This window comes from Cyprinodon variegatus, unplaced genomic scaffold, assembly GCF_000732505.1.
Source record: "Cyprinodon variegatus isolate N-32 unplaced genomic scaffold, C_variegatus-1.0 Scaffold487, whole genome shotgun sequence".
NCBI lineage: Eukaryota > Metazoa > Chordata > Actinopteri > Cyprinodontiformes > Cyprinodontidae > Cyprinodon > Cyprinodon variegatus.
In genome coordinates, this window is record NW_015150940.1 from 544417 (window position 1) to 556204 (window position 11788).

The window sequence follows — 11788 nt, forward strand, 5'->3', positions numbered from 1 at the left end:
TCTTTGGTTCAATCTCCATGAAGACTTTCTGCAGCGCATCAAAAGTGTGTCTGAGCTCATCGAAGACTTCGATGCGAGGGAGCATTAATGGCTGACTGCAAAGTCGAAAAATGGGGTTTTATGTGATGTCACGCTGTCACATGACAAGAAAACCTAAAGTGAAACCTAAGTAAACCTAAGTGAAAATATCATTTATTTTGAATTGTTTTATTTAATTTTATCCAGGGGGAGTGTCGTTTGCTTTGAAACAAACTGGAAATATCAAATTCAAAACGGAAACCACGATTTTTCATTCAACCAATTTAAAAATGCACTTTGAAGGAATGACAAAGTCTTTTCACTTTTTTCAGTGCAGAGTTTACAAGCTGTAAGAGCCAATTTTTTTCTTAAAAATGTTGCGATGCCAATAAGGTTCGTAGTTCTTATCAATTTACTTTGAAAATCAGAGAATAAATTTAAAAGTACCCTTTTCCAGCTGACAAAACCTAAATATGTATGCATTAAACTGAACAACAATCAGTATAGGGCATAACTGAACCTAAAAGAAATTAGTTTAGGTTTCAAAATTTATTCAAAATTTTCAGATTTCTTTTTATATTCCTCTTCAAAAACCAGGTATCTTTCTCATGAAACTTAATATAATTATGCAATTTTCTATGTTAGCGCATTTCGTAAAATCCCTCACAAATACGGAAATCTGGGAGGTAGCCATGAAAAAATTTTAAAAATTTAAAGAGATACGAATACAGATAAAACAGAACATCAGAGTGAGTGATTAAGCATGTGATCTCATTGTGTTTGTCACCTCTTTTATTAGTATAGAGGATTTCCTTTACCGCACATGTTCTGGGCAAAAGGTACGGGAAACTGGAAGAGCAGGGTGTTCATCATATCCTGTCAAATCAAAGGTTCCTACAGGTCATTTTACAATAAAGTGAGGGAAGGCTGATGTGTTTGAAAATAAGGTTGAAAAATAACTTTTTACAGTATAAAGAGTGCAGAAAGCCATCCATTCAGGGCATTTCCCTCCATACTGCTTTATAAACACAGAAATAAGAATTATTGAAAATAATTTAGCGGAACTTCTGAGTAAAAATTAAGGTTCCACAGTTAAAATACAGAAGAAGCTCTGTTAAAAACTAACACTGAGATGTCAATACATCTGTGCTTTCTCAAATTCTTAGGGATTTTACAACAGTAAAGGTGGAAACTATTTATCACAGGGTACTCAATAATTACAAAAGATTAACTGAAGTTTCACTGAAGAGTCACTAGTTTCTGAATTATTATTTAAATTCTAAATAGCTAAATAATTGTAAAGGGTAATCTTTTGTAGGTCTGATGTGGTATTTTTGGACTCAAGAAACAACCTCAAAAAGCATTGCTCTCAGTGAGTCTCTAAGGATTACTATCATTTTTTTAATCAACAAAAAGCAGATACACTTTGATAGGTAATCAATTTGCATGAAGCCAAGCCCTTTAAGAGAATTTAAGAGTTTAATGAAGAAAAGGCAAAGCTGGGGTTCAGATGTTTCAGCAGAGCAAAGTGCAAACCTAGTGTAAAAAAACAAACAACAACTTTAGGTTACTTTCGTAACCCCTGTTCTCTGATTAGCATCTGTGAGTGTCACACATTGGGAACGCCTTAAGCGTGACCTAATCAGAAGCTCCTTTTTATTACGCCACCAAGGATTGGCTGGATAATAAGCCTTTCAGTATCAGTGAGGGTAGGGTCCCTCCCCCTATTTATAGGGCTGACAGTTATTCAGCAGCAAAAGTGCGAAGAATACTTTTGATAAAGAACAAATTTTTAATAGGAAACAGACACGTGTGATAAGGCTGCATATTGCCTGTATTTGTTTCTGTTTACAATATGAAGCTAATAAATACTATGTCACATGCAGTAAGGAAAATAAGTATATAAACACCGTGGTATTTTGCAAGTTCTCCCATTTAGAAACCATGGAGGGTTCTGCAATTGTTATCATAGGTGCATGTCCACTGTGAAAGACAAAATCTAGAAAAATAAAAAATAATCAAGAACTCACAATGTATGATTCTTTATCTATTTATTTGTATGATGCTATGTTGAATACTACAAATAATACTATATGTTCTTCAATATATACAGACCCTAAAGAGTCCAGTGGGAAACAAAGCTGTTTATCACTATTTTTGACAACATTTATCATTAAAAGATTACAGGTTGTTTTTTTTTGTTTTTTGGTTGTTGTGTATATGGTGCCTCACAAAAGTAGTCAAAACCTTTCAGCATTTTGCCATTTTTCATATCACAATCTCTATTTTATCTGGATTTTGTAATTGAATGAATAAGGTTGCTTCACATCCTTCAAATGACACAGCTTTACATGACTAGAAACTGATTTCATTACGGCTAGTATTGTTTGTTATGGTCATTGTCCTGCTCAAACTATTTTGCAGCCTCTTTTAGATTTTTTTTTCTTTTCACTCCACAAATTCCATGTGTATTCTAGGATCAATCAATCTCCTATCAATTCTGAACAGCTTTTCTGTCCCAGCTAAAGAAAAGCTTCCCCACAGCATGATACTACTATACAAATGAGCACATCTGAAAAAGGAAATGCTGTGTTCATGTTAATACTTCGAATTAGTTTTAGTTTAACACCGCATAAATTAATTGACATTGGGGAGAATTTTTTTTTGTGCGTGTGTGTGTGTCTCATCTCACCAGAGCACTTTCCTTCATCCTTTCATAGTTTTTGGAAAACTTTAAATGGAATATCTTGTACCAATTTCTGTCCTGTAAAAAGATTCTCTCACATAAGCAGTGGCTCTCTACAGCTCCTCCATTGTTATGTAGGATACATATTTGTTTTATTTTTTTTATTTGAAGCAGATTAAAGGGGTTCTTTTATGTTTCTTTTTCTCTGCTTGTTTTTCTTATTGTGTCTTTGTGTTGGTCTGTGAAAACAAAACCAAATGCAATACTTTTAATTTGTGTTCATAAAGTTGCAAAAATTAAAGGAAAAGTCCAGAGCGTACATCTGATAATATGCTGTAAATTTAAGTAGTACTATTAATTAATTAAGAGTTTTCCTCTTTTCTCTTCCAATTTGTTTTGTAATTTTACATTTTCTTTTCTGTGTCCTCACCTCAGATGACAACGAATGTCAGAATGTGACCAATATCTGTGGGGAAAAGGCCGAATGCACAAACACAGATGGCAGCTACTACTGTACATGCGTCCCTGGATACATTTCGAGTGGAGCCACACAGTTCCAGCCCAACGATGGCACTGGATGCATTGGTAATCTCTGGGAAAGACTGTAAATATGTTAAAAAACTAAACAAAACACACATATGGATTTTCAGCTAAACCCACTTTTTTAAGACCTCAGTACAAGTACCTAAGACAAATGTGTTTTAAAGCAGTTACTGCACAGCTGTGAGAGCATGAGGTCTGCATCAATGTGTGAACTGTTTTCTCTTTCACTGAAGAGGTGAGGATAAATATGGTGGAGTACCTTTTTGTTCCTCTTCAGCCTCTTGTTACTCCTTTCCCATCTGCTGGCCTGAAAACCCTCTATGATTGTTTATTTTGTACCAAATGGGGAGAAAAAAAATCACTGCATCCTAACAAAGCTGAAAACTGAGGAATTCCTTCAGACATCCAACCAGACGTCAAGGAAAAATGCAGGAGGGTTCTACTTAAAAAGATACTTGCAAAGGTTTAGCAATCTGAGGTTCAAGTTCCACAGAAACAAATGAAATTAAATCCAAAAGACTTGCTTTTGAAAAGCTGTGGCTTATATTGAAGTTTAATCATTTAATTGAAGCCCTCTTCTTATTTGCATCTTTTAGATTTCGATGAATGCACGTCAGAACAGATCTGTGGCCCAAACTCACTCTGCCATAATACGAATGGATCTTTCTATTGTTCCTGTCAGCGTGATTACATCTCAACTTTGGGCAAAAAGCTCTTTTATCCAGAGAAAGGTGTAAGATGTGAAGGTTGGTATGTGAATCAAGAGCCTGCACTAAAGCACAAAGCAGGGGTCCTTTGATATGGACTTAGAAAGATATTTGTAGTCTGTTATAGCATTTCAAAATTTTTTTTCCATACATTTTGAATATTTTCTTAAAACTGTTCTATAACACATCACTGGATTGTAAAAATTTGAGCCATTTTAGGAAGCCTTGATGATAAAACTGAGGACCTGATATGCTGCTTAATTTAACACCATAGACTTCTTTTTTTTTTAGAACATCCCCAAAAATATTGCCATGACAACATTGGATGCATGACACAGGCTGTCAACAGAACACTTGAAACCGTAAGTGCCCCTCTGGAAAAGGATGGTAAAAATAAACATTCCAAAGCTGCCCCCTGTTGGAGAACATGAACACTAACAGGACACAGAGCAGGTTAAAGCTACAGTGTTTTTAAAAAAAAAACTATTTTTAAACCATCAGTCTCCGTGCTCTAAGAAAGACCTGCATTTCCCACCTGCGTGCCAGAGAAGTAACACCACATGCGTTTATAACAATATTAAACCGAATACAAAAAACAGCAATTGCAGTCAGTATGATAATATTTTGTGAAACAAACAAACAACTTAAACATAAGGTTGAATTGTGGAAAATAGGTAATTGGCAGTTTTTTTTTAGTTTGTTTTGTTGTTTTGTTTTTTTGTATTAGTTTTTTCTTTTTGCTTTAAAAGTAAAATAAGATTGAATCTTTAAATTGAGCCTGTATTTCAGCTTTACTTACATAAATGCCCGCATGCAGAATAAATTTGAATATAACTATAATATAATAAATATGATATAATAATTACTAAGACATACTGCAGACACAGTCATTTGGCTCTTTAGCTGAGAACTTTATTACATGTGGCTATTATTATATATAATACATTATATCGTTTTATAAAAACTATAATTTTTCTTGGTCCTAGAACCCATCTTGCTATCCCATAGATAAAATGTATATCAAAATAACTTTTTAGTTTAAATCAGAGTTTACTGATGTTACATCTCTAGAAATCCACAAAGACACTTTTAGCTTACTGAACAGGAATTCATGTTTATATGAGCAACCTACACATTTCATTTTGAAAATCACAGAAAATTAATAGATTTAAACTCTCTTTTGGTATATTTTTTTGGTTTAAAATCATTCAGTTGTTTGATTGTAAATCTTTCCTCCTTTAGATGAGCAACCTCAAGGAGCCACAAAGCCTATTGAGAGAAATTGTCAACAGGACGTCTGGTGAACTTACCTCAGTGGAAGTGATCGCATATGTTGAGGCCTTGAGTCGATCCACATCAACACTGGCTGCTGTGGAAAAGGATTACACTGTCAAACCATCTGTCGTCAACTCCACTCTTTCTGTAAGCTTTTTGCCTTTATTGTTTTTTAGTAAAGAGTTGGAGCTTTGCCGAAACACCAGCCATGCGGTTTAAGAAAACGACTGGTGCTATATGAAGACATGCCCTCTATAAAACTTTGCTCTCTGATATTACTTCGTCTTAATGAGATATCTGTGTTGCCATGCAAAGGTAGTCATAATACTTTTCATTTTAAAGTAATAAACCTCAATGCATTTTGTTGTTAATTTTTTGAACGCTTAGTAGTACAAGTTGCCTTAAAGGCATAGTGAAGGATATTCACGCATGCAAGAGCATACATGAGCCCATTTCTCCTCATGCACGCTCTGTTTAAAAGTTGCTCTTTGCATCACTCATACAAGCTTACTTTCCCAAAGCAGATTTGCAATCGTTTCCACTGTCAGACTCACCTCTGGTAAGTGAAAATGGGGATGAGCACATAGGACGGCCGTACATAAACATACTATTAGAATGAGTGACAATTAGGAGGACCACTTATTTTTATGATCCACCCAGAAAAAGAACACCCTCTACCATACCTTTAATTGACAATAATCACATATCATGTACAATGCTGTAGCACCATAGAGTGATTGGTTTTAGGTTTCAGGTTTTCTGTTTTTCTGAAGAAAATTTTATAAAGTTCTGCATTTGTTTTCAGCTGCTTTCCTTTCAAATGCCTCAGTAAAATTCAATGCAACCAGTTGTCTTTAGTACTTAATACCTTAGTAAATAGCCTGTCGGTCCCATGTGTAGTTTATCAGAAGCCAATCTAAGGACAGTGAAAATGTGGAAGTGCTCTGGTCAAATGACCAAGCTTCAATTTTTTTGCACAATTGGTCTGTATTAAGAAGAACTAAAATTGCACATCACCTCAAACACACCAGTCTCATAATGATGGTGATCGCAGCATAATACTGTTGTGATGCATTTTTTTTCTGCAGTTGATCAGAGCTAATGTTTAAAGGATTAAGCTAAATACAACAAATATAAAAAAAAAAAAAAACACAAAATATATTGTATTTGAGAGTGCGGAAGTGCTGGGTCTGGGGCTGATGCATTAAAATGGCACAGTCAAATTACAAAACTTCCCCAAAATATGTTTACAGATGCTCTCCATCTACAAAACCGGATAATTTTACCAAAAGGCGGGTCTGTTAAGAGGGGTGTTGAATCAAAATCCATGCTACACTTTCTAGATTTAGATCCTTGTATCATTTTAATTTGACCTCACTATTATGCTCTTATTTACAACAACATAATTTGATATTGGTGTTACTAACATGAAAATTTTTACATTTTGGAAAATCTTAGGAGTATCTATGTTAGGCACTGTACAGTATAAACTGAACTATCAGCAGGACACAGCTCTGTAAACCGGTTTTATATCTTATCTTAATAGCTGTGTATAAATAAAACGTATAAAAAAATGTCTTTGCTGTAGAGATCAACATCACATCTAGATATCAATACTGATCATAAAATTTCCTGTCAAACAGAAATTAGTCAGTGCAGCAAACAATCTGTTGGAGAAGGACGAACTGGGAGCTTGGAACAGAATGAGAGAAGAGCAGCGAGGGCATACCATCACCAAGCTGCTACATGTTGTTGAAGAAAGTGCTCTATCATTGGGCAACAACCACAAATCTCCAACTGAGCTTCAAATCACGGCATCTGAAATGGGTAAGGAAAATGTGTTTACAGAGAGTCTCTAAATTCTCTTTTACATTAAATTCTCTAATTGTTGAATATTTCATAATATTGCTCTTTTTTTTTCCTCAACAGAACTAAGGCTCTTCACATTTAATTCTGCTCAAAAGAAGACTAAGCTTTCTGTTTCAATGGGAGGGGACCACATAAACCTAACTCCAAAATTAAAACCAGAGGAGAAAAGAAGTGGTAAAGATGATCAATCTGATGCTCTGTCATGAAAAAGCATTTGCTCCTTTACATAATTTTTCTTCTTTTCTTTTGTCAGCCTTACTTAATGGATGTTAACTGCTTTATGACACTGTGTTCGCTGCTTCAGTCCCATGACGTTGAAATTTCTTTGCAGCAATTTTTAGATTGATAAGTGATAAATAGACTTAACTTCTAGTTTTTTTTAACTCATATTGACAACTGAACGCGCCTTAACAGTGGAGCGACATTGATAAGCAATGATTTACTGATATGCAGATCAAAAGAGCCAAGGCACCTTTTTTCAAGGGTACCTTTAAGCTCTACAACAAAATCAAACACTGCAAGTTGGACAGCTGTAACAAAAGCTGGAACAACTGCATGATATATGATAATAATAACCCATGGGTAAAGCCAGTGAAATAAACATAAAAAGGCTCTATTACAGTTTTTTTATGATTTACCAAGCTGGGGAATTATCTTTTCCAATAATCCCAGGTTAGTCTGAACAGACATTTTCACCCATGAATAATCTGTTATGGTATAAAAATGTTTTTTATTACACTCTTGAAAATCAGCTACATGTGAAAATAGACCAAAACTTTGAAAATATTGTTCTGAAGAAAGAGTTTAAAGGATTTTAAAAAAGTTGAAAAGTTGGCCTTATAATTTCTATATCTCAAAGAGCTCTCAGCCCCCTGATGTCCTCTAAGACAAATTTCTAATATAAAACTTTATGAGCTGACAGACTTCCTTGGTAAAAGTTTGATCAGCAGCACATAAGTTTCACTCCCTCTCCTCTTTGTTCCACTTGTTTTGTCCACCAGTAAGTGTGTCAGTGGTGTTTGTGCGATATGACAGCATCAGTGTCATCCTGAAGCCGAGCAGCGACCCAGGTGTCACGGATTACTCACGCTATGCTGGAACAGGGGAAATCACTGTCAACTCCCAAGTCATGGCAGCAGCCATCAAACCTGCTGACGTTTACCAACTTGACCATGTCACCTTCACTCTGAGGCACAATGAGGTAAAGAATGAGCAGAGTGCTGATGCTAGTTGCATTGTTATTTCCGCCCTCTCATATGTTGCTGTCCTTTTAAAATGTACTCCAGAGGAATCTACTTGTGCTTAAGAGCATACCACAGAGGAATCTCTTTTCCTAAAACTGTTGACATGCAGGTTTATGTTATTCTTTAGGGGTTTGGATACAAACTCTTTGAAGATCATATGAATCATCAAATTCTGATTAAACCACTAAAAACGTCTAAGGTGTCTCCGTCTTGGTCAGTCGAAGCCTTTTTTCTGTATTAATGTGAAAATAACACTAAGAAAGTAATGAAATAATCAGAGTAGAAAAGTCTGAAACATAGTAATGGAAAGAAATGACAAAAATGTGCGGAAAAACACAAAGAAATAGAAACAATAAGACCAAAAAAGAAGACAAAAAAACAGAAAAGATAGTTTTACAAGTTACATCAATAAAGTTTAAAGTGCTGTATCTTTAAATTTAAAAAGTAAATAAATCAAGAGACATGGGAAGCAAAGAAACAAAATTAAAAAAAGTTGACAGAGATACTTTAAATAAATTTTACACATTTACAAAAATATCTATCAAGCAGCTACAGAAATATACAGCAAAACAACAACAAACGGCAACAAAAAAAAACGCATCACCTCTGCAAACAAAATCTAAAAGGGCTACAAAGGAGATCAAAGGAAAGAACAAAGAGAGGAAATAAAGAGACAAACAAAGGAAGAAAAAAACAACAACAAATGATTGACAAATGTAAATGATTAACAATATATCGCAAACAGCAAGAGACCCACACAAAACTAAGTTACAACAGAGTTTTTCCGATTTCCTTCCGTTCAGAGTGGACATGGTTCTTTATGATTGAAATGCCGCTAATTTTACATGTGACTTAACAAGTCGGTACACCTGTTTTCATTGATTGACTTTGTTGATCTCAAAGTGGAGAAATTTACTCGTTACATCAGCCCAAATAGTCCAAAGGAAGAAGGTGCCACAAGGAAAAAAAGATGCATGGAGTATATACAGTATTTACAGTGCATCCACATATATGCAGTCCTTCACTAAAGGAGCTGTTCTTACTACCTGCTAAGTTTACATGAAATGTTTGTCTTAATTATAGCTAAATATAAGCCACATTTATGTATTTATATTTATTTTTTCACATAATATTATTTGCCATTGGTATCATTTGCATTTCTAGGTTAGGTTTCTCATCCCCCAGTCAAGAACTGGCAAAACTCCAGCCTCTGATTTACACTTAAAATCAAATTTCATCTTACCTTTACATCTAAATCAATATTTCTTTAAAAACATTAAAAGATAGGGGGGGGGAAACAGAGTATAATAAGATGAATTACCATAAAAGTTAATGTTATGCTATTTTTTTTTTTTTTTTTTTTAGATAATTAAATGTGCGAAAAAGTGATACCATTATTTTTGTGGTCCCCTGGAGGTTTAAATCTAACAAAGGTGGTGTTGATTTATGTTGAGGGGAGAAAATTACATTTAAATTGCCTTTAAAGATGAACAATAAATAATTCCAGTGACATTCAGAGTGAAAGTATTTGTAATCTTCCACACATCTACCATTTTCGATATTTAAGAGTTCTAAATTTGTACACATTAACATTTTAACATAGGATATTAGTTGAAAAAAAGGAATATAAATTAAAATAAACACCTCAATAACTTGTAAATTGAAATTACTTTTTTAAACTAAAATGGTGCTTTGTGATAACACTGAGTCACCTGAATCAAGTTAATTGTTAAGCTGCATTTATGATCCCTGTTCAGTGTTTTGTTACATGAAGTACTGCAGTGCCATAACTAATAAATAAACTTTTTAACACCAACTCTGCTTTTCTCCTGTCCCTGAAGCCCATAGACACTAAAGTGGACGTGACGAAGTGTGCTTTCTGGGAGTATGAGGTGGACACTCTGCAGGGTCACTGGTCCACCAAAGGCTGCAAGACGCTCCACATCAGCAGCAATGCAACCAACTGTTCCTGCAATCACCTCACACACTTTGCAATTCTCATGTCATCTGGAAGAGCTAATGTGAGTAATTTTGCTCTCAAATACAACGCTGAAGGTTCTGCTCCTTTACTTCGTATCAAAGTCTAATTCTTCTGGTCAGGAGGGCCGGTGTTTTTAAAGCGGTGCATTTAACACTGAAACAAATATACATGTTTTTGTTTAAATATTCTTTACATTACTGCGCATGTTTTCACTGTCCTTTATAAAGTCAGGAAATATAACTTTCAAAATGTAATTTATTGGCATAATTTTTTAAGATGCGCTCAATTTTATTTAAATTATTTTCTGAAGATTTTGTTTTTTAGATTAGTTTAAGTTAATTATTCATACTTATATTAAGTTTTGCATGCACTGCAAATTATTTTTACAAAACCATAACATCTTTTTGTTGCCTGAAATATTAAAACACTAGGAAGTTTAAATAGAAGCTTGCTGTTTTTTAAAATGCAATACAGTTTTACTGTACCCAGTGGAGTCATAGACCGGGAGGGGGTTTTATAATTACTATAAAACTAATTCTAAATGCGGATGAAAACAAATCAGCAAAAATATGTTGGGAACCAAACTTAAAACAATAATTAAGGAAAGTCAGTCAAACATACATTTTAGCACAGCATGTTTTTAATATTTTTAGACCAGTACAAGCCTAGTATTTCTATCATCCACCATATCGGGGTAACCTCTGCCTACATCTATGTTATATGAAGTGATTCCAAGCAGAAAATACAACAACTTACAAGTCCAGTATACCATGAAACTGTGAATGAAACACCTCCCTTTCTATTTGCTCCCCAGCTGGCGGCCCACAATACCATCCTGACTCGGATCACCCAGCTTGGGATGATCATCTCCCTTATCTGTTTATCCTTGTGCATCTTCACCTTCTGGTTCTTCAGTGAGATCCAGAGCACCAGAACCACCATACACAAGAACCTGTGCTGCAGCCTCTTCATGGCAGAGTTCATCTTCCTCGTGGGGATAAACATGACCTCACACAAGGTGTGAAGGCACATGAAGAGAAAACAGAAAATTGAGTTTGACAACCCTCTGATATTTAGTAAACTTATTCCATTTTTTTTTTACTTCCATTAATGTATGCATATATTAAATTAATTGAATATTTTACAAATAATTTTTGGTATTTGTAAAATATATCTCTGTCTCTTTTCTTTCTTAATTCTTTGCAGCTTTTCTGCTCTGTGATAGCAGGGATGCTTCACTACTTCTTTCTTGCAGCCTTTGCCTGGATGTGCATTGAGGGCATTCATTTGTATTTAATAGTAGTTGGCGTCATCTACAATAAAGGCTTTCTGCACCGCAACTTTTACATCTTCGGCTATGGGAGCCCTGCAGTCGTGGTGGCCATCTCAGCAACACTCGGCTCAAAGTACTATGGCACAGAAAGAGTGTAAGGACAACAAAAGATAATCATATTTTTGAACTTTT

At 34.8% G+C, this 11788-nt stretch overlaps 1 protein-coding gene across 1 annotated transcript in view; it reads left to right on the top strand.

The window, feature by feature from the left end:
- The window catches only part of adgrl4 (adhesion G protein-coupled receptor L4), a 19443-nt gene that overhangs the window by 4723 nt on the left and 2932 nt on the right, over window positions 1-11788 (top strand). The window contains exons 3-12 of the mRNA XM_015390142.1: window positions 3140-3289; window positions 3844-3993; window positions 4246-4316; window positions 5197-5376; window positions 6873-7056; window positions 7159-7272; window positions 8100-8299; window positions 10184-10363; window positions 11138-11341; window positions 11530-11750. Coding sequence (XP_015245628.1) covers window positions 3140-3289; window positions 3844-3993; window positions 4246-4316; window positions 5197-5376; window positions 6873-7056; window positions 7159-7272; window positions 8100-8299; window positions 10184-10363; window positions 11138-11341; window positions 11530-11750 — 1654 coding nt within the window. The remainder of the gene's footprint in view (window positions 1-3139; window positions 3290-3843; window positions 3994-4245; window positions 4317-5196; window positions 5377-6872; window positions 7057-7158; window positions 7273-8099; window positions 8300-10183; window positions 10364-11137; window positions 11342-11529; window positions 11751-11788) is intronic.